At 35.1% G+C, this 22,314-nt stretch overlaps 1 protein-coding gene across 1 annotated transcript; it reads right to left on the bottom strand.

The window, feature by feature from the left end:
* Nucleotides 1-256: 256 nt before the first annotated feature.
* On the bottom strand, nt 257-20,396 carry LOC147391874 (AP2-like ethylene-responsive transcription factor PLT2). The gene is made up of 10 exons (XM_086459118.1): nt 20,269-20,396; nt 13,119-13,260; nt 11,722-11,883; nt 11,186-11,411; nt 10,958-11,040; nt 10,558-10,646; nt 10,396-10,469; nt 2,262-2,312; nt 2,006-2,085; nt 257-1,501 (listed from the first exon to the last, which is right to left on the bottom strand). The coding sequence occupies exons 2-10, from the start codon at nt 13,210-13,212 to the stop codon at nt 1,173-1,175; spliced, it is 1,188 nt and encodes a 395-aa protein (XP_086315244.1). The 5' UTR covers nt 13,213-13,260; nt 20,269-20,396; the 3' UTR covers nt 257-1,172.
* Between the last annotated feature and the right edge of the window lie 1,918 nt (nt 20,397-22,314).

Genomic DNA, 22,314 nt, shown 5'->3' with positions numbered 1-22,314 from the left:
ACCATTCTCCAATAATGTTTAGCTCTTTGTAAGAAGTACGCTAACAATAATATTGCCAAAAAAAATTTTGGCTTCAGTTTGAAGAGAGAACAACTTTTTAGTGTATAGATAAGCCATATCTGTGTAAAAATGATGAGGTATACAGTGTGAAAAAAAAAAGGCCCATATTCGACAGCCTGGCCAAAACTGTCAAATTAATGGAAGATGGGAGAAATTCTTCAGCTTTAAGCCATCGAATTTGGGGAACATAAAAGATTTAAATGGCCCTGGGCCGCCAAAATTCGGTTTCCAAAATTTGTGGACTTTGCCCGTTGAATTTCCTGTCGAATTTTTCAGTTTTCATGTAGTGATGTGAAGCTACTTCATATCTTACATAGAATAATGATAAAAGAAAACGAGATTTGAAATTCAAGTAATTTTGTAAGCAATGAGATTTGCAAGCTCGAGGGATTTCAAATGAATTCTGATTTCTTCAGACTCGTTATACTCAATCAAAAGCATAAAGAGAGAGATTATTCCATCATGGAAGTATGAAGAAATATTGCTGGAAATTGCAGACCAAGCCTGTTTTTTTGATGAATGTTGTTTTGAAATCCATTGGAAAGAAACAAACAGGGCAGCGAATTATTTAGCAAAATTGGGGGTTTTTCTCATGATTTTTTATTATAATTGAAGACAGGTCCAATGCTCCTCAAGATCTTCTAAGAATTGTAGAGGAAGATTTATCTTGTATCTACACTCGTTACTAGCTTACCAATAATATATAAAAAAAAAAATTGACAGAAGAAAATGTATTAATAGGCTTCTGGATCAGGTTTCATAATATCATTTTGTAATGAATAAGAATTACCTCCAGTACTAGCAAGGAAAGAACTTGGGGATATTATGGGTCTGCCCGTTCTTCCCTTGATGTAATCAAGGGTACGCCTCTCTGTCTATTGTACCATATTATATAAATCCTTGCTTGATCAGCAAACACACAAAGAAACAAAAAAAGAAAAAGAAAACCTGTCTGAGAACAGTACAAGAATCCCCCAATTTTCTGTCAACTAATGAATCCACCATTACTGAAAACAAATCCTTGATTGAAGCCATTATCAGATCCTTCATTGATTATCATCACAGATGATGATGATCCTATGTTCATCAACCCCTGAAGCAAGGCAGGGTGGTTATATATTATGAGGGTTACTGTTATGAAACAGTGCACCTTGGTGTGCTTGACCATATGTTGGTGGTATTAGAGGGTATCCCTGAAAGTTATTTGAACTGCAAACCTGATTGCCCGAATGAAGATCTTTCATCCGTTCTTCTTTATTTATTCTCTCAAGTTCTTGCCTTTCCTTTATCTTCTTGATGGCTCCTGCTGCAATTGGCAACGAGTCGCATCTCATGATGCCTTCAACATCATAACGATCTATGTTAAAGTTCGTTAAAGCTTTAGAGCCACTCAACTTTATTTTTGCGATATCATACGCCTCAGCTGCTTCCTCTTCAGTAGCTATATGTATGGGTAAAAACAAAGACAAAAAGAAAAGAAAAGAAAGAAAATAGGTTATTAATTCAGTTAAAATGAGAGTTATGGAACCTTCTAAACAATAGAGATAGATGAGTATGAGAAGTAATATTGTCTTTTGATGAGATACAGGGAAACACTAATTGATGCAGTGATCCAAGATATATTTCCCTAAGGGCATGTTACCAAATCATAGGACGAAATCATCTTATTTATCGAAAAATCACACATTCCAAACTATTTACAAAACCAGTAAAAATGCGGCTTTTGTAACTAAGTTGTTTATTAAAATGGTTTAGCTCCTACAATGAAATACTGATCTTTCCTTACCATAAACGCATAGGAGTAAGAGTATTAGAAAATTTTACTGTAAAAGTATTACTATTTTAAAACTATAAATGTTTATCACAACAGTAAAATATCCTGATTTAATTTGGTTCTCTCGCCCATAAGTTGGTAAATTCCTCCCCCCGATTTATCAAGACTTACCAAAACTGCCCAAGTAAAGGTCTTTGCTTACTCCAACTCTACCAAGTCTAGCCTGCCATCTCTCGCGTGAACTGTTCTGCCTGTTCAAAGCTTGAATAAGAAAAAGTGTGCTGTGTGTATATGATGTTAATTCTGTTATACAGAGAGGAGAGAGAGAGAGAGAGAGCGAGAGAGGGAGAGAGAGAGAGAGAGAGGAGAGAGAGAGAGAGAGAGAGAGAGAGAGAGAGAGAGATTTTTTAAATCCCATTCTTGTTACCTGGTAACCCCACGATATGCAGATTGACCCTTAGAAAACCCATTGCTATTCCTGCAAATTACAAGAAGAAAAAAATTTCTTGTAAGTCCTAATTAACGTCTAGGTTTCAAAAGTAATTAGTGTTTCCATCATGAAGAATCAATGTAGGGAACTTAATGGAAAAAATAGAAAGCAAATTGCCAAGTTGGTAGTCAGCACTATTTCCAAAGCTCAGAACTGTTTCAATGCACTAACATTCATACATGTATGTGAAAATTCAAACCTTGCGAAAGGTAGGGTTTCGGAAGAAATTGAAATTCTTCAAAGAGAATTATCACGAAGGACGGGAGAAGAACAAAATGAAAAGAAATCGTGATTTTATGGTAGATGGTAAGAATAGTGCATCATCTGTACATCAAACAGTCCAACAAAACTAGCAAATCATATGGTAATGTTATTGGAGTTTTAAAATACATTCATCCAATGATGGAATTCTATGAATGCATTATTTTAACATTGCTCATGTTGGAATTAATAAAACAATGATTACATGGATTGAATATTAGAATTCAATGAACGGGTTCAAGCGTGTCATGCAAGATTTTCATGCTTCTAATCTATTTGCATTCATTGATTGTTCAATGAAACATTTAAGTGTATTCTTGATGGACCTAAGAATTATATTTTTGAAGTATGTTCCTTGTGTTGGAGATCTACACGATTCAAGAGTCGATTCACACGATTCAAGAGTTGGAGATCGACATGACTCAAGTCAGCAGATCAGTCAGAGGATCAGATTGTTAGTTTCATGGTGTCAGAGCACTCTCTGCGCAAGCTCTCTTATAATCCTCTTGTATAAAAATATTGCTAGGTTACTTCATTCCTCTCTTTGGAAGCCAGCAATTACTCCACTGGAAGGTATTGTCACTTGCAATCAACATCATGCCTCTGTCACTACAGAGTCTCACACTCCATATACATTCTCATAAGTTTGCCTATACAACTCAAAGAAGGCACTTAGAAAGATATGGAGGTAAGATTTAAAAGAATTCTAGAGTGAGAAACTATCAGAAGAAAGGTTTAGGAAGATTCATTTTTCCTCCCTTCAGGGGAGAAGATCAAAGTAATCTCCATACTATTTACATGTAGTATTTCCTCTAAGATTCAATGGCAGCGTTTTTGTCTGGTAGTTCCTAGAAAGATTTGCTTAAGGGGGGTAGCAATTCGTCGTCGAAAAAAATACTCGATTTTTTTCCCAAATCCATTAATGGTGACATCGTTTTGTTGTTAGAGGATGCAATTGTTTTAGAAGGATTAAGATGCGAGAACTCTATTGTGGGATATTTACTAGGAAAACATCCTTTTTTTGCATAGTTTAAAAATTGCAGTTCAAAGGATGTGAAAAATTAAAGGAAGTATGGAGATGCTATCTATGGAGGATGGATTTTTCCTATTTAAATTCAGCAATTCAAAGGATTGTAACATGATGCTTAAATATGCAGCATGGAGCATTAGAGGGAGACCATTAATCCTGTGAAAATAATCAGTGGATGCTAAGCCTATTCGAGAAATGATTTATTCGATTCCGATCTAGATTTGGCTTCCACAATTACCAATTCAGTTTTGGTCCCCAATCTGTTTGGGTAAAATAGGAAGTAGAATTGGTATTCCATTGCACTTTGATGAGGCTACTGCAAATAGAGCTAGACTTGGATTTGTTTGGCTTTGTGTAGAAATCGATTGTCTGTGCACGTTCTTAGATGTTGTAATTTTAGAGAGGGAAAATGGATTGAAGTATAATCAACAGATTATTTATGAATGGAAGCCAAATCCATGTAAGGTTTGCTCAACGTTTAATCATAGTCTCGACTAATGCCCAAAATTGAAGATGAAGAAACCTGCTAAAATGCTTTCTGCCTAGGTTGCAAAGTCATCAAGAGATAAGGAAGATGCAAACGATGATACAAGGGGAATCTTGGCTGATAAAGAGCTTGTTGAAGGATCGAATATGGTGGTTATTGGTGATATGGATAATGCTACAATTGTAGTCATGGGGGAGTCGAGTAGAGGAGAAGAAGATGATGTGTTAGTGAGAGAAAATACTGATGTGGTTGAATCAGTTATAGGAAATCAAGGGGCGATCTATTTAAATTCAAATATATATTTGGAGCTGGGTGAAGATCTTGATTCAGATTTGAGAATTGTTGATTTATTGTCGGAATCCACTCCAACTAAGAAGGGTGGAATCTGGTTATTAGCAAATGTGGTTCTGCTAATAAGAAGTCTAGGTCGATTATGGATAGTCCATTTGGAGCGGATTAGGTAGAAGAAAATTCAAATTTGGAAGCCAATCTAGAGGTAGTGTTGAACGTCCAACCAATGCAAGTAACAAGCGCTTTCCAGATCGTTGAAAGCGCAAATGCAATTCCTCCTCAGAGAACTGATGAGAGTAGTAGTGAATCGTTAGTCTCAGCCTGAGGTGCATGAGGTGGTCAGCAACTTTAGCACAAAATCTGTAAAAAAACAGGGGGGAAAGAATTTCAAGAAGAATAATGTGGGAAAGGTTGTAAATAGAGCCACAAGATCGAAATCTATCCCTAGTGAGGGAAATCCCATTAATCGTTTATAATGACAATTATAATGTGGAATGTTCGAGGGCTGAATTTCGCATGAAAGAGGAAGGCTATTCGTCAATTTATTAGAGAAGAGAAGGCGAATTTGATGGGTTTCTGTGAGACGAAGGTTCAAGTGACAGATGCTTTAAAATTTTAGAAGGGGATATGCAGAAAGTGGAAATTCATCGATAATTATGAATCTCATTACTATGGTCGTATTTGGGTGGGATAGAATCCGTTGTGTTTTTTTGTACAAAAGATATATGAATCGAGTCAGGTCATACATTGTAGAGTGACTCATTTAAGGGATGGATTTGTGAGTTTAATGTCATTCATTTATGCTGAAAACTTTGAAAACGACAGAAGAAGATTGTGGATAGACCTTAGCACTTTAGTCAGATTGGGTCCATGGATTATATTGGGCGACTTTAATACTGTAAGATTCCACGAATAAAAGCTTGGAGGGAGACCTGCGTCATGGCAATCAATGCGGGATTTTAATGATGTTATAAACTCGATTGGTGTTCAGGATTCGAGGACTACTACTGAGTGGTTCTCTTGGAGCAATAAATCCATAGGAGTTCGTCAGATTCTATGTAGATTGGATAGGGCACTAATTAACATGTCATGGATGGTTAGATTTTTGCATATGACGCTTAATTATTTGCCTTGTGGAGTGTCGGATCATACTCCTTTAAAATTGGTGTTTCCAAAGAAATCTGTTGGAGGACCAAAAGTCTTCAAATATTTTTCGATGTGGATAGGAAAACCAGGTTTTAGAGAAGTGGTCTTCAGTGCATGGAATTAGGAAATAAGGGGGACTCCTATGTTTAAACTAACTAGGAAAATTCGGGCGGTGAAAAACTCTATCAGAGAGTGGAATAGGAATTATTTTGGTAATATCTAGAGCTGAAAAGAGAAAGCAAAGGAGAATATGTTTTAAATTCAAAATCAAATTCAAAGAATTCCGGTGGACATTAATCTTCAAAGTCAAGAGGTAAAAGCACTGAGGGTCTATAATGCTTAATTAGATAATGAAGAAAATCTGTACAGGCAAAAGTCGAGAATAAAGTGGCATCAGGAAGGTGACAAAAATACCTGATTTTTTTATTCTTCAGTAGCTACAAATATTGTAAAAAATGGAATAATGGAGCTGGAAACGGATCACGAGAATTACTTAATGATGAAGAGAATATGGGAGCATGGCAACACAATTTTTCTCAATAATGTTCTCCAACTCGAATCCTACTGTAAGTATGCAAGTGCCATTTATTTCTAAATTTTCCAAGGAACAAGTGCAAATTTTGTCAAGACCTATCATTAAGGAGGAGATAAAATTTATTATCTTTGATTCCCCAAGAAATAAATCTCCAAGATCATATGGATTTGAGTGTGAGTTTTTTATTAAGTTCTGGGATATTGTTGGAGATGATGTTTGTGTAATAGTGTTGGATTTCTTCAATAAGGGAAAGTTGATGAAGGAAATAAATGTCACATTCATTTGTTTAATCCCAAAGGAAGAGAATGCCAATCGTCTTAAAAAGTTTAGACCAATCGCCCTTTGAAATTTTATATATAAAGTCATCTCCAAATTATTAACAAATAAATTAGCCATCTGTCTTCCCAATATCATTTCTTCTAATCAATCGACTTTTGTTAAGGGTAAAAAAAATCCAAAATAATATTCTCCTTGCCCATGAAATGATTCATAATTACCATAGCCCTAAATCTCCGAAGTCTTTTTGTGCCAAAATTGATATTTGAAAAGTCTATGATTGTGTTAATTGGGATTTTTTGAAATCAATTCATGTCCAACTAGGTTGCCCTCCAGTTTGGATAGATAGAGTTATGGAATGTGTCCACCCCAAGTTTTTCAATCCTTATAAATGACACTTCTTATGGATTTTTCAGAAGTGTGTGGGGGTTTGAGACAAGGAGATCCTTTCTCTCCTTATTTATTTACATTGATTATAGAAGCTTTTTCCTGCACTTTTACTCAGAATATTATCTCTAATAATTTGAGTATTCCTAGCATTTCAGGCGTTTTCAGGTGTGTCCCATTAGATTTTTGCAGATGATGTTCTAATATTTGCAAACAGTGATATCTCTTCAGGATCGTCTATTCAAGATGTTCTAAATTTATTCTACAACATTTCGGTCTTCAAGAAAATGAGTCAAAGAGTAAGATATTTTTCAGTGAATCTTGAAAAAGTCAAAATGTTATTCTTTTTATCTTGGGATTTTCGGAAGGTAATCTTCTTATCAAATATATGGGCCATCCTTTATTCTCATCTAGATTAACCCATACTATGTGTCAATCGTTGATTAATAGAGTCATTAGAAGGGATGAGGATTGGAGAGTAAATGTGTTATCTTATGCGGGAAGACTAGAATTAATCAAATCAGTGTTATCTAGTTTCCAAATGTATTGGTCAACGTCTTTTAACATTCCGGTGAGTGTATTGAAAAAAATTGAAAATATCCTTAACAAGTTTTTGTGGGGTGGTCCTTCTCTTGTACGTTCTATTCATCTAATTAGTTGGGCTAGAGTTTGTAAATCATATGATAAAGGAGGGTTCGACATTCGACGACTAAGGGATATAAACAAAATTGGTATGGAAAATTTCTTTGGGCGGAGTAGATGAGGAAGAGATATGTGGGGGATGCAGATATCTGGGGTAGTCAAATTCCAAATAATGTTTCTTGGGCATGAGAGACATCTTAAGGGGAGAGAATTTGTGCGGAAACATGTGCGATTTTTAGTTGGAGATAGTAAAGGTACTCATATTTGGATAGACCCTTGGTTACATGAGGGGAGCATTATCTCTAGATTTGGAAATCGAATTGTACACCAATTGGTTAGCTAAAAGAGGAGTTTTGTTTGAGAATTTTTGTATTTTAGATGTTTTAAGTGTTCCTAGGGGCCTTTACCATATCCTCCTCGAGGATATAAATGTTTGTTATTTTCGGCATTAGTAGATTTCAATAAATCAAGGTGGGGCCCTTTATAGCCTTAGCTTACTAATGAAAAATAATAAAAAAAATTTGATAGTCCTACGAATGCAGTGATTCGAGATTTTATTGTTGATCGAAGATGGGTGTTTCCAAGGCCATATAATGAACGCATGCAAGCTATTATTGAGCTTATCTCTTCTAATCAAATTCCTAAGATGTAATTGAGGGTTAGAATAGTATGGAACTTAATAACTAATGGCCAATTTATCACGAAATCAACATATGAAGTGTTAAGTGAAGAGCAAGATTCAGTGGGATGGAAGAGAATTTTATGGAATAAGAATTGTACTCCAAGATTCTCTTTTATTTGTTGGCTAGAAATTCATTGAAAATTGTCGACAATAGAAAATCTGAACAAGAGGGGGTACAAATGGGTGTCTCGATGTGTCTTGTGTTGCAGCCATCAAGAAACCAATGAACACCTATTCCTTCAATGCGCATTTACTTGCTGGATCTAGAGATAGTGTTTGATGAAGTTTGGGCTTAGTAGAGAAGGAATGGGGAGTATAGAGAATGAAGTGCAGGTGATCAAGAGTATGCGGTATAAAGATAAAGAGATAATGTTAATGCTCTACTCATCTATGTGTGCATTAATTTATTATTGCTGGAAAGAGAGAAATCAAAGAATATTTGTTGAAATAAAAACGCCAAAAAAAAAAAGGTATTGCAACAAGTAGAAGAGGTGTTAAAGAATCGGTATGATGGAGTAATTATTGAAGACGCCTCTAATCAAGTTAATGTTCAGATTTTGAATAACTGGAAATGCTGTTTTTCAGTGGTAAACCCGGTCATTAAACATTTTATTTGGGCAAGGCTAGAAGAGAATGTGGTGAAGATAAGTATAGATGGCGCTAGATCGATGCTGGGTGTTGGATTTGGCTTCATTGGCAGAAATAAGGATGGAGAGATATTATGTGTAGGCTAGAGCAACATGGAGGCAGAGGACATTATTCAGATTGAGATTCAAGCAATATCGGAAGCAATAAAATATGCAAGAATGAGGGATTTTAAATGAATTCTGATTTCTCTAGATTCGTTATACTTAATCAAATGTATAAAAAAGGAAATTGAGTCATCACAGAAGCATGAGAAATTATTGCTGGAAATTGCAAAGCAAATTCAATGGTTTGAGAAATGTTCTTTTGAATTTCAGTGGAGAGAAACAAACAGGGCAGCTGATTTTCTAGCAAAATTGGGGTCCTTCTCGGATGGTTTTTATGTTGTTGAAGATGCGACCATTGTTCCTCAAGATCTTGTGAGAATTGTAGAGGAAGATTTATATGTATTTACACTCGATAATAGTGTTCTTAGGGGTAGGGGGGGGGGGGGGGGGGGTTCCTTCAACCCCAGCTTATCAGTAAAAAAAAAAGGAAAAAAAAGAAGAAAGATATGGACGTAAGTATCATGGTGGTAGACATTTTTGAGGAACGAGGGTAATCATGTTAACATGAACTACACTTTTAGTCAATCCTCAAATTTCAGTGCTCTCTCACATCAATCTCAATATCAAGTATCAAGGTATTTTAGGACCGTCTACCAATTAAAGTAATACAAAGTAGTGGTGATGGAAATTCAGCAACTTTTTCAAATTTCAACTCGTATTGTGCAGATTTTATTGCTCGGCTAGGTGCCATAACAGATGGGTTTTTTGTAATAGAGGAATTTGATTAAATTCCTTAAGAGCATTCGAGAATTCTCCTTGATGATATAACTTGTAATTACTCTAGGTGTTAAATTAATAAAAAGGGTGGGTTCCCTTTAACCCTAGCTTACCGATCAAAAATAATAATAATAATAATTCAGTCACATCTTTTGTGTAGTATTGTGCTGCCATTCTATGTCTGATATGTGGAAAATATCATTTTTTTTCCCTTGAGTACTACAAAGCTTCAACTGCACCTATCAAACATCTTAAACTCTGGAAGCTTTCAAAGTTCTCACTATTAATAACCCCCAGGACCCACAATGATACCTTGACAATGGCGCTACTACACACATACCTCAAGGTTTGATGTCTAGACTTGGTGCATTTTAGACTGACTTAATCCAAATCGAGTCTAATTGATGAGTTTAAATTTATAGTGTATATATATATAGGGTCCCGTTCAGCAACAAACATTTTGACAAACATTTTGGCAAAACATTTTTCAAAACATGGGTTAGAGGTTTTGAAATGGGCTGATTTTTGGTGAGGATGATCTCTACGGTGAGGAGATCATCCTCACCAAAAATCAGCCCATTCCAAAACTTCTACAAGTTGAACAATTGTGGACCGTCCATTTTTTGTAAACCATTTTTTATGGGGTTAGAAGTTTTTGAATGGGCTGATTTTTGGTGATGATGATCTCCTCACCGTAGAGATCATCCTCACCAAAAATCAGCCCATTCCAAAACCTCTAACCCATGTTTTGAAAAATGTTTGTTGCTGAACATTTACCAAATATATATATATATATATATTTGGTATTCATTTATTTTAATAAAAAAAAGGACATTCTATTTGGTAAAACCAAAAGGGTATTTACCTCCTCAGTGATGCAACAAATTCCTGTCGCGTCATCATCTTCATTTCGTCCAACTCCTTCTCATAAGTTTTGAGCTGCAACAGCACACATAAATCTCCTAAATTATCCAATAAATGACTGAAAATCAGGAACCAACTTAATTGTTTATCACCAATAACATACAAGGAAGTTTGTTGGGGTGGTAGTTCCCCAATACTTAAGAGCAGCCAAATCGTAAGCTCTTGCAGCATTCTCTTCCTTTTCATAACTACCTGTTAAAGAGAATAATAAACATATTTTATTCGGGTTACTTTAATTTTAAAGATTTAAGAATTAAGAAGAGGAGTAGATTTGGTTCAAAATGCATGGAACATAAAACTTCAAAGAATAATAATAATCACATAAGGTACTATATACATGGAAGATAGTAATTTAACTTACCCAAATAGACTATGAGAAATGAAGAAGCCACCAGTATTCATGATAACAACCCCAAATAGTTAGTCAGACACTAGAAAGATATTTAAAAACACTAAAATCAAGATTAGATAATAAAAAATGTAGATAGAGCTAGAATGTTTACTTTGGCGCCCTTTCCTTGACGTCCCCTCTCTTTTAGAACTCCCATCCCAGATATGGGCTTCATAGTTTCTAGTCCATCTGTGCCTGCAAATACACAACAATCCAATAAAGAAATTTACTTCTTATTTCTTTACATTAACTGGTGTGTGTGTATATATATATATATATATGCAAAATTACACATATAAACCTTATTGTTTAGGAAATAAATGGATATATAGATACTTACCTTGTTACACCTCGAAAATTTGAGGTTCTCTCCCTGAACTCAAGTGAATTGCTTCTTGGTGCGGGTGCAATTGAGCTATTTTTAACATTCAAATGTTTATCAGGAGCAAATCTTTTGATTGGCTGACGAATAGAGCTTGAGTTGGTGGATTCTTCTTTATTAGTGGCAGAAGGGTCAGATTGGTTTTCATATTTTTTGGGAGCCTGAAAATCATCCTTATTCCACTCTGAAAATTTTCAGTAAGAGTTGTAATTAATACTAAATAGAATGAGACAAAAGGAAAGTTTAGGATTTAATAAAATAAAAAAAAAAGGAGAAATGCTAGCATCCAATGCAAGCATTAGTGCATCGAATGTTAGTGACCTCAACAAACATACCTCTTCTAAAATACATCAAAAAATTTGGATTTTTAGTGAAATTCATGAGCAATCGAATATACAAGGTCTTCTTGGTGCAGATACAATTAAATTATAGTTCAGCACTGCTTAGCCAAAAAACAATAACAAGAAAATTACTTTCAATGTTCATATGCTTACCAACACTAGAGTTTTCACCTGGCTGATCTGAAGTACGATATGAGAGGTTGTTGTCAAAATATTGTGATTGATCTTCTTCGTTAAATGTGGTAAGGTCTACTAGAAAACTATCCATGTCGAAAAATTCATTTTCGGTGCATTCATGCTTGACTACATTCCAATCTGAAAATTTCAGTAAGAGGCGTAGTTTATTAAGAATAATAAGACACAGAGAAAGAGTTAAGGATTTATTAAAATTAGGGACATGCTAATTAACATCCAATTAATGTAGGTATTGCATGTTAGCAACCTCCAAAACCATAATATTCATAATATTTCTGAAAAGAAATCTTACTTTGCCTTTTTTTTTTTTGATTGATAAGCTGGGGTTAAAGGGACCCCGCCCTGAAAACACTACTGTCGAGTGTAAATACAAGTTAAATCTTCCTCAATAATTCTCAAAAGTTCTTGAGGAACATTACACATTTCTTCATCAACGAAAAAACCATTTGAAAAAGTGCTGGTCAGGATCCGTAGACACAAGAAAAGTGAAAGCATATGTTCACACACAATCCCACCCGTGTATTTGCGAGGTCCAATGGTTTGGCTAAAAGAAGTATCTTGAGAATATTTTACAGATCTCTAAGATAAATCTCAACCGTTGGATCTCGGACATACACGGTTGGGATTGTTTGTGAACATATGAGTTCATCTTCATGAGTCTATGGATTCCAATCCATTACCAAAATGCAAGGAATTTAGTGTAGATGTGCAATAAAATTTACTTAAATAATGTTTTGCAGCTTCATGATTTTAAAAAATACCATCACAAAATATTCTAAAACCATTGTATTTTATCACTAAGAGACAATAAGATTGCTTGTGGGGATTTATCCAAAAATTACTTGGTGTGTACAGGGGAGGAGATAACACGTGCCCCAAGGATTAGTTAGGTGCTCTAAGAGACATGATACCTTACTATGTACATATATATGTGATGTGTTAGGGGGGCATCTAAAACTGACAATTATTTTTACACAACCACCTGGATGCTATCCATTTTTTCAATGTTTTCTACAACACCGCCAAATGATGTTGGATCTTGTAAAATGGATGGCATCAGGTGAGATGTTGAAATAGTTGTCACTTGAAAATGTCCCCCGAACACAACCGTATATGTATAGAATAATGATGAATGCACACAGTAAATCATACGTGATCTGTATGCGGCTAATGTGGCAAGGGCACATAACCACAGATTTTTTTCCTTGCGTATCCCAAAGAAAAATATCTATGGTTCTATGCCATTGCCACGTACCGCATACAAATTATTTATGTTTTACTGCTTGCATTCATCACGACTCATATATATACCTGAATTTTATTAGTTAATATTCACTCCAAAAAAGCATAAATACCTTCGCCTGGTAGGTGGATTTCATTGGAACTTCCTATCAACCTGGGAGGCAAGTTTGTAGGATTCTGCTCATCAAGAGATGGTATGGAGTCCATATTTCTTCCGCTTGTGTTTTAAAACACAGTAGTGTTTATCAGATTCTCCTGCAAAATAATAATGCAAGTTAGAGAAAGAATAATGAAGGTTTGGCCATTGAATTCTATATGTATAATTGGCTAACTCCAGGTTTTTTATCGGTAAGCTGGGGGATAAGGGTCCCCACCCTTTCATTTAAAATCAGTTACAAGAGTAATTACCATGCTAAACCTTTTCTCATGGGAAGAACTAAAGAATATAGAACTTTAATGATCATTTGCTTCAAGACTGGGAATGAGAGAAGAATAGTCCAACAATGCCCTAGTATTTAATGTAGAAGAAGCATCATCCTCCAAAAATAAAAGCAAATTATCATCAACGCCATTTTTAGCTAGATAATCCATAGCTCAATTCTTCTCACACTAGAAGAACTCAAAAAGATGGTTGGAAGAATTAGAATCTATTATTAAGCCAAACCACGTTCAAAGAACACTGTTGGGAGGTGAAGGTTTTTCAATGGATAATAATAATAGAAAGAGAAGATTGCCTATGATATGAACCACGTACCGACAATCCTTGACCTTTAGGAGGGATATGCATAGTTAGAAACAATAATGGTAATGGCAATTTTATAAATGCTACTAGTTGGTTTTGGGTGGGTTTAGAGCAATTATTGTAGAGCCTGAAGTCATTTCACATTGGAATAGCAAGAATGGGTATGGCTTAGGTTATTGAGGAAGGGTTGGTGGTGGTTGGTTACTCTTTCCTAGAAAATCTATCTTGGAGATGATTTGCGTAGGATATTGTACCAATATTTACCATATCTGGAGATAAAGAAATAGAATAATTTTTTTGGTTCTGTATGAGTAAGAAAAGGTAACCTGGGATTGGAGGTGGAGGTTGTATTATGAGAAATGGCCATGGGGTTTGTTAAAGTAGTTTGCTGATTTTTTTGAAGAAGGAACAAAAAAATTCGCAGTGTAGGGCTCTAACTACTTCATTGAGCTGATGAATTTAGCCTGAGGTCGAGAAGAGTAACTTATTCTTTAGAAGAGTGTTTTGTAATAAACATCTCATTCCTCATGCCTTGTCTTTTAGAGAAGGAAATCTTCCAATTCGATACCTAGGTCTCCCTTTGTTCATCTCTCGTTTGACATTATCCATGTGCTATCCTTTGATTGAGAAATTTCAATAACGTATTGAGGGTTGGAAATCGTAACTTTTATCTTTTTCAGGAAGGATTGAACTCATTAAATTAGTCCTATCTTCTTTCAAATGTACTGGTCCTCTTGTTTCTCCTTGCCTATAGGGGTTATTAACAAAATTGAGTTTCTGTTGATTAATTTCCTTTGGAATGGATCCTCTTCTAGAAAATCTTTTCACTCAATTAGTTGATCTAAAGTGTGTTGACCTTTTAAAGAAGGTGGACTTGGAGTTAGAAGGATAAAAGATTGGAATATTATTTGTCTCATGAAATTATTTTGGAAAATAATTAATATCAATAGTATGTGGAGTGATTGGATGCGTAAGAGATATGCTCAGAATGGTAATATTTGGAGAAGTATTCCGCGGAACGATGCATCTTGGGCTTGGAGAGGTATTTTGAAGGTTCAAGATTTTACTAAAAATCATATTCGGTATGTAATGGGTGATGGGTCTAAAACATCCTTTTGGAATGACCCATGGTTGGAAGGTGACTCTTTGATTAACCAATGGCTTTCCATAGGAATAGCAACCTTGAAGCTATGGTCTTTGATTTTGCTAGGAGTGATGGTTGGGAGGGTCTTATCAGAGATGATATAAGATTATCAAAAATTGCAGATCAGGTTGAAGCTCATCATCCTCCGTGGTCGAATGAAAAAGATAGGATTGTGTGGAAAGAGAATGCGAATGGGAAATTTTCTTTGAAATCAACTTGGAATTTGATTAGATGACATGCCACAAAAGTAATGTGGTACAAAGTCATTTGGAGCAAGATGAAAATTCCGCATCACTCGTTTATAGCTTGGAGAGCATTGAACCGTATCCTGCTAACAGTAGAAAACCTTAGAAAATGTGGTCTATTGATGGTTTCTCGATGTGTTCTTTTTTGGAATGAGGCAGAGGAAAATGACCATTTGTTTTGAAATACAATTATAGCAGGGATTGCTAGAAAAATGCACTGGGTTGGGCTACAATTGATAGAGAAAACATGGGAAGGATAGAAGAAGAAGCTGCATTTATTGTTAATCATCCTTTCATCTCCATTCTTAGCTTAATGCTCTGTTCTACAATCTATCACATATGGTGTGAGCGTAACTGTCACATATTTGAAGAAAAAGAGTTGAATGGGTAGTAGCTTAGCCATTTAATTATGGCTGGTGTGTGTGGCAAGATTGAAGGGATGAAGATGTCTAAGACTGATTATTTGAACTTAATTCAGAGGTGGGGCTGTACTGGCACGCTCTGTTATTCATTGGACATGTCCTCCAATAGGAGTAGTAAAGATGAATACAGATGGGTCCTTGACAGAGACAGGGGCAGGTTTTGGGTTTCTTGCTAGAAATTTTAAGGGCAAGTTGATTACTGCTGGGATGGGTTGTTCAAATCATATGGATATTATTGCGGTTGAAATGGAAACAATTCTCAATGGATTGCATCATCTTGGAGGGCTATGGTACACAGACATTATCATAATTTCAAATTCGTTAATGGTTATCAAAGGAATAAAGGAAGATTGGAGCACTCCTTGGAGATTAATTAGCCTTGTCAGAGATACAAGAATGCTATGAGGGGCTTCAACTTAGTTATGCTTCAATTCAATTGGCGAGAAACAAACAAAGTGGTAGATTGGTTAGTGAGAAGAGGAGTGTTAAATCTAAATCCTTGTTTTTTTAATTCTTCTAATACTTTTGTGGATTTGTATAACATGCTCTTGGAGGATCTCAATCTCTGTTATTTTCGGCATTAGCAACTTTAGTATAAGGGTGGGGCTCTCTATAGCCTCAACTTACTAATCAAAAAAATAAAAATAAAAATAAAAATCGACCTGAGGCTAATAATTGAGTTGGACTTGATGTTACTTGTGAATGGTCTTGATAGAGGGAATTTTCCTTGGAAGCTAGTCAGTGGGGGATAAATCTGGGGGTCCAACTCAAAACCAATCGGCAATGAGTGAAGTGGCACAAGAGCTTATAAGGAGAGAGACAAGGCAATGAGTGTCTGGTGTGAAACTAAACTCAACACGCCCCCACACATGTGGGCTGGACTGGGCCAAAGCATGAGGAGATATGAAATTGGGTGACGTGAAGGTCCAACTCAAAATCAATTGGCAATGAGTGGAGAGACCCAAGAGCTTATAAGGAGAGAGACAAGGCAATGAGTGTCCAGTGTAGGACTAAACTCAAGAGTGGGTAAGTCATATTCATAATTCCATCTTGAATATCTGTTGTAAAGTTCATCATTTGCAGAGAGATGGAAATACAGTAGCCGATGCTTTGGCGAATCGTGCAGTCAAGTATAAAGTTTCCTATGTTTTTTCAAGATATGATGATCTTACCATTTCAGCCAAAAAATCCTTTATGGGTGATCATCTCTCATTGCCTTATTTAATGCTTGTAAATTAAGGGCTTGCCCTATGCAAGTTTTCAATCAATGAACTCCTTGCTTATTTAGCAAATATATATATAAATATATATATATATATATACACACTTAACAAAAGATTGTGGAGGATCTAAGGTCTTGGGGTTGAGATAAATAGTCCAATATTATTGCTTTAGAATTGGAATTGCTCAGGAAATTTTGTACTTCCAACAATTAGATCAGTGTTTTGAGGATGTCAAGATGTGGGAGTTGTTAATATCAACATAGACGGTTCTCTTTCTTCTAATGGAGGAGCTATTTGTTAGAAGAAATTCTAATATTGGTAGATTCATATTTGGCGTTTGGGCTGGTTGGTCAAGTGATGATATAATTTTTATTTAGCTGGTTGCACTAAGGGAAGCCTTGAAATTCTCTATAGCTAGGAATATTCCTAATGTGTTAAGAGGGTTATTGAATGATCATTCTCCTTTGAAAACTGGTCACATTATGAGAAAAATACAAGATGGGCTAGCATTGATTCCATGGGAGGCATCCCATGTAGCAAGATAAGGAACTTCAATTGGTGATACTACTGCCAAATTCTCCATTTTATTTTAATTGGTAAGTGTTTGAGTTTATGGGCCCTCACCCTATATTAGAAAATATTTCAAAAATACATGTTGGAAGAGTTACAAAGGATGTTTGTAAAGATTTAGCATCCAAAATTTCTCGGAAGCTAGAAGGGTGGAATGGAAAGTTTTTATCTGAAGGTGGAAGATTGACGCTCTTATCTCACTTGTTGTCTTCCATTCCAATTTAGTTGATTTCTAATCTTCCCCTTCCAAAGTCAAGCTCTTCCCAATTAGAATCTTGCTTTGCGAAATTATTTTGGGGGGGATGAGGAGGGATATAGGAAACATCCCTCCCTCTCTTGGAAGAAAGCTTGCAATCCAAAGGAGGAAGGTGGTCTGGGGCTAAAATCCCTTTAAGATATTCATAAGGCTGGGATGATGAAAATATGTTGGAGACTTCAAAATGAAAAAAGGCCTTTGGGAAAATTTCTTAAGAAGGAAGTATGTGGAAGATAGTTATTGTTGAACAACAAGTATGGCACAAGGTGGGCGTAGAATATGGAGAAGCATCAAAAGCCAACTTCAAACCACAATCTCAAATTCCAAAGTCTTGTTCCATTGAAGTCCCTCAATTTCTCTATTTCTTAATATAATTGGATAGGGTACTTTCCACTAATAACTTCCTTCTCGAATGCAAATAAATCTCTGAAACTCTATGCGGTTTGGAGAAATGGAGAATGGCAAGAAGAAAAGCTAAGGTAGTGGGTCCAAGATGATGTGGCAGTGGATGAAATTTTGATATCTTAGTTAAACATCTATGAGCTCCATTGATAAATTAATCTGGAAAGGAGCACAATCTGGAACTGAGTCATCTGGCGATCTCCAATACCCACCAAAATGTAATGTCTAGCGTAGAAGGTAGCACATGCAACTGTTCCCATTGAAGGTGGTCCATTTGTATGGCCTCTAACTGCCCATGTTGTGGAAGCAATGAAGACACAATGGACCACTTGGTTTTTAGGTCCTCTTTTGCTAAGGCCATTTGGAATTTCTATAGCCTGAGGTTGCAAGATGAGGTGTGCTCGAATTTGAACTTGGAAATACTTTGAACTTGGAACTTGCAATTCACTATGGTGCTTACTATGACGCTATGGATAGTAATTTGGTGAATATGGCTTGTCACGGCCTCATCGGAGTGCCATTGAATGGACATGGAAAGGGCTACAGAGATCGCATGGTCGAAGTTGAGACATCATGTTGCATGGTGGAATAACATGGAGGAGTGTTAAAATTAGTCCCATATCGGACATGAGAACATTTAGATCCTAGTTTAGAAGGACAAACCAGACCTTAAATAGTACAATGCATTTTAAAGTCATGTAAGCTTCATTTCAAAACAGACAATATTGTACTATTGTGAGCATGGGGCATTACATGGCTTATCATAAATAAGTTCAAAAGAGTCTCCCCAAAGTGGAAGATGTAATAAAATCCTCTCTTCGTTGGCTAAAGGAGCTCACCACTACAATAAACTTTAAAGGTAAACCCCAGATTTTTAGGTGGAGGCACAATTTTACGAGATTATGAAGGTGAATTTTTAGCAGCAGGCTGCTGGTCGTATGGTGTTGGGTTGAATAACCTCGATAAATGCAGGACTCTTCTTGAAGCATTGATGAACTTTGTTCCCCGCAATGCCAATCTTATCATACAATCTAACTCATTCTTAATGGTAAACAGTCTGCACGTGGGAAGGATTCCATGGTCTATAACGTGGAAAATTGAGCATGTTTGGAGGGAGACTAACATCATCACAGATACTTTAGCCACATTTGCAGTGGTCAGTTGAATCTCAAGAATCAAGATTGTTCTTTGATGTATCTAGTCTGCCCATTTTAACAAGAAAACAAATAAAGGCTTTATGGGGGATAAAATACGCTTACCTCGTCTTAAGACTTGTAAAATGAGTGACCGACCCTCGTGTAGATTTTTGGATCTCAATATACTGTTTTCACTTAGCAAAAAAAGCATTAATCACGAAGACTTTGAGTTGTGATAATATGACGCCCCCTACGTCCCGTAATAGAACTGTAGATCAACTGCCTCGGGATACACAAGAAAAAGATTTGTGTCTATGTGCATCCCGAGGCAGTTGATCTATGGCTATGTGATGGGGGCATGGGGTTGGGTTGAATAACCTCGATAAATGCCCTAGACTAGAGTTCTGAGGGGTCTATGGACGCTTCTCTATTTTATATTTTTTTAACCTCTTATTTATAAAATTTTGCTTATCTAGCAAGAAAAGAAAAAACTCTAGAGTAAAAAATTGAGCAACCAGAGAAAGAAAAAACAAAAATCTCAAGAATAAAAAATTATTTTCCTCTTATCTAGGGTTAGCTCAAGAAGACTTGTCCCGTTGTATACGAGGCACCATTCTTGATTTTTTTACTTTTACGTTTTAAAATAAAATTTTGTAGTTTTCGGGGCAATTTCATTTTTTTATCATTTAATCCTTTGCTTGCTTACATACAATATTTTATATATTTTAAAATTAGAAACTTTATTTTAATTATTTGTAAATTCAAAGTAATTTTATTTGACTCATCCGATCCAACTCACGAGTTATTGACTTGACTCGACTTATTATTATTTTTTTAAGGTAACTCGATTAAGTTGCTTTCCATACCAGAGATCACACAACCCAACATAAAAGATACTAAAAGAGTCGGATCTACTGAACTTCACTCTGCTTTCTCCTTTTTCCGCTTTTGAACTCACAATCTTCCGAACATAAAGTGAAGGAAAAAAAAAAAAAAAAACCTGCAAAAAAAATTAAAAATAACAAAGGCAACACATTTCTTCCAAACAATTCTAACTTAAAATGTATTTCAAAGATGATCAAATCACAGTATGAAAAGAGAAATGAAGAGAGAAAGAGAGTACTGTTTGGATGATCAGATGAAAGACTCCCTTTGCTGCATCTTTTTTCCTTCTCTCTAACAAAGAAGCCTAAGATTTTGCCCTAAAGAACTCTGAGATAAAAAGTAAATAAATCGAAGTTTTGTGCATGAAAGATTTGGAGAGAAAGGTGGTAGAAAATTTATCACCTATTTACGGTAACTAACTCTGCGCCTCTTTAATGTGGGGTCACGCCTGCTCAAAATAGAGGGAAAGGATCCAGTGTACACTTTTTTGTATCGTAATTGTATGTAACGTTGTTCAACCGTTGAAAACAAATTTGCTCACAAAAAGTCAATTGGATTGACCAATCTAATGAATCTATGTGTATTGAGTGCATCCCCAATTTACAAGACTACCCTCATTAGGTTTGATGTGATTGATCATTCTGGATTCGGGTCTCAATAGCATATCCTATGCTGCTTATTTTTCATGTAACTAATATCAATGGTTGATGGTGTGCTACATCATCAAGATGGTTACATCCAATCGTTTAAATGTAAAAGAATAGTGTCAAAGCTAACATATATATAAGGGAATGGTTTACCCCAGAATTTGCGAGGGGAAGCAATTCTTTCCGCAAATCACATTCTCAACAAAATACATCACAAGAAAAATGATCAAACTCTATATGAGTTAGGAAAATGACGAAGACTGTCATATAAATATTTAAAAGTGTGGAATTATTTAATCAATAATATTCCCATCATAAATATCTTAAACTGTAATACCCCTGATCTAAAAAATCATGAAATTATTTAATCAATAATATTCCTGAAAATCTCTTTAATAGTGATAAATTATAATCAATATTTTTGTCTTGACATAATTGTAGTTTCATAATCAACATTTCGATAATTTATTATGTTTGACAATTAGTTGTCAAAAATTCGAAGTCAGCATAATTATGAAAATATATATATATATATAAATTAATGTCTTGTTTTCATTCATTGTTAAAATTTTAATAATTTAATGAGAAAAAGAGTGATTACTATTATAGAAGCTTTGGCTTTCTATAATTAAGTCATTAATTAAAATGTATACACCCGATAAATAAATCTAATAGATAAATTAGTAATTCAAATCATAGAAATCTATGTGATGTGGAAAGTATTTATTAAAAAAGGATAATTGAGTCACTATGAAAATGATTAGTTAACAACGGTGCTATAATTTAATTTATAATGCATAGGGAGGAATTTTATTTAATCTAAAATTAAGGGCTTTTATGAAAAATTGGTGTTATTTTAGGTTTTAAAATTGCTGAAATTATTTTTTGGAACACATTCAATCTCATTTTGGTATCATTCAATATCTAAATAAAATACAAAGCTTACATATTGTGGAGGTCCTTAATAAGTATTTTATTTTATTTTTAATTAAATAGTAATATAGAAAGAAAAATAAACAAGTTTATTTTAATTTCAACCCTTAGATCATTTATGATTAAAATGATATGAGAATTGATTAGGAAATTATTTCAAAATTTAAAATCATTTCTTAAATAGAACTGGTTCATGTAGGAAATTCTTTTTAAAGTTCAAATTGATATTTTTATATTCATGTTAAAATAATGAAAAAATTTTAAGAGAGTCAAAGATTTTTTTAATTTGTGAGTGACCTAGATTGGTAGGACAAATAATATTTAAGGTAAATAAATGAGATAATATCTTATAGGGTCCCTATCCGTGGCCAACAGTTTGGCAAACATTTTGGCAAACACTTTTTCAAAACATGGGTTAGAGGTCTTGGAATGGGCTGATTTTTGGTGAGGATGATCTCTACGGTGAGGAGATCATCCTCACCAAAAATCAGCTCATTCCAAAACTTCTAGCCCCATTTTACAAGTTGAAAAATCGTGAACCATCCATTTTTTGTAAACCATTTTTTATGAGGTTAGAAGTTTTGGAATGGGCTGATTTTTGGTGATGATGATCTCCTCACCATAGAGATCATCCTCACCAAAAATCAGCCCATTCCAAGACCTCTAACCCATGTTTTGAAAAATGTGTTTGCCAAATTGTTGGC

The sequence above is a fragment of the Akebia trifoliata genome, chromosome 11 (genome assembly GCF_017979445.1).
Source record: "Akebia trifoliata isolate Shusen 1 chromosome 11, ASM1797944v1, whole genome shotgun sequence".
Taxonomy (NCBI): Eukaryota; Viridiplantae; Streptophyta; class Magnoliopsida; order Ranunculales; family Lardizabalaceae; genus Akebia; species Akebia trifoliata.
Note: the sequence above shows the minus strand (reverse complement) of the source record. Positions and strands in the feature narration are given on the sequence as shown.

Excerpts from the sequence above, each read along its gene's own strand:
- LOC147391874 (XM_086459118.1), bottom strand. The coding sequence starts at position 13,212 with ATGGACTCCATACCATCTCTTGATGAGCAGAATCCTACAAACTTGCCT. Across the intron at positions 11,884-13,118 it reads AATCCACCTACCAGGCGAAG|ATTGGAATGTAGTCAAGCAT; the intron begins GTATTTATGCTT and ends TGAAATTTTCAG. Across the intron at positions 11,412-11,721 it reads AGGTGAAAACTCTAGTGTTG|AGTGGAATAAGGATGATTTT; the intron begins GTAAGCATATGA and ends GAAAATTTTCAG.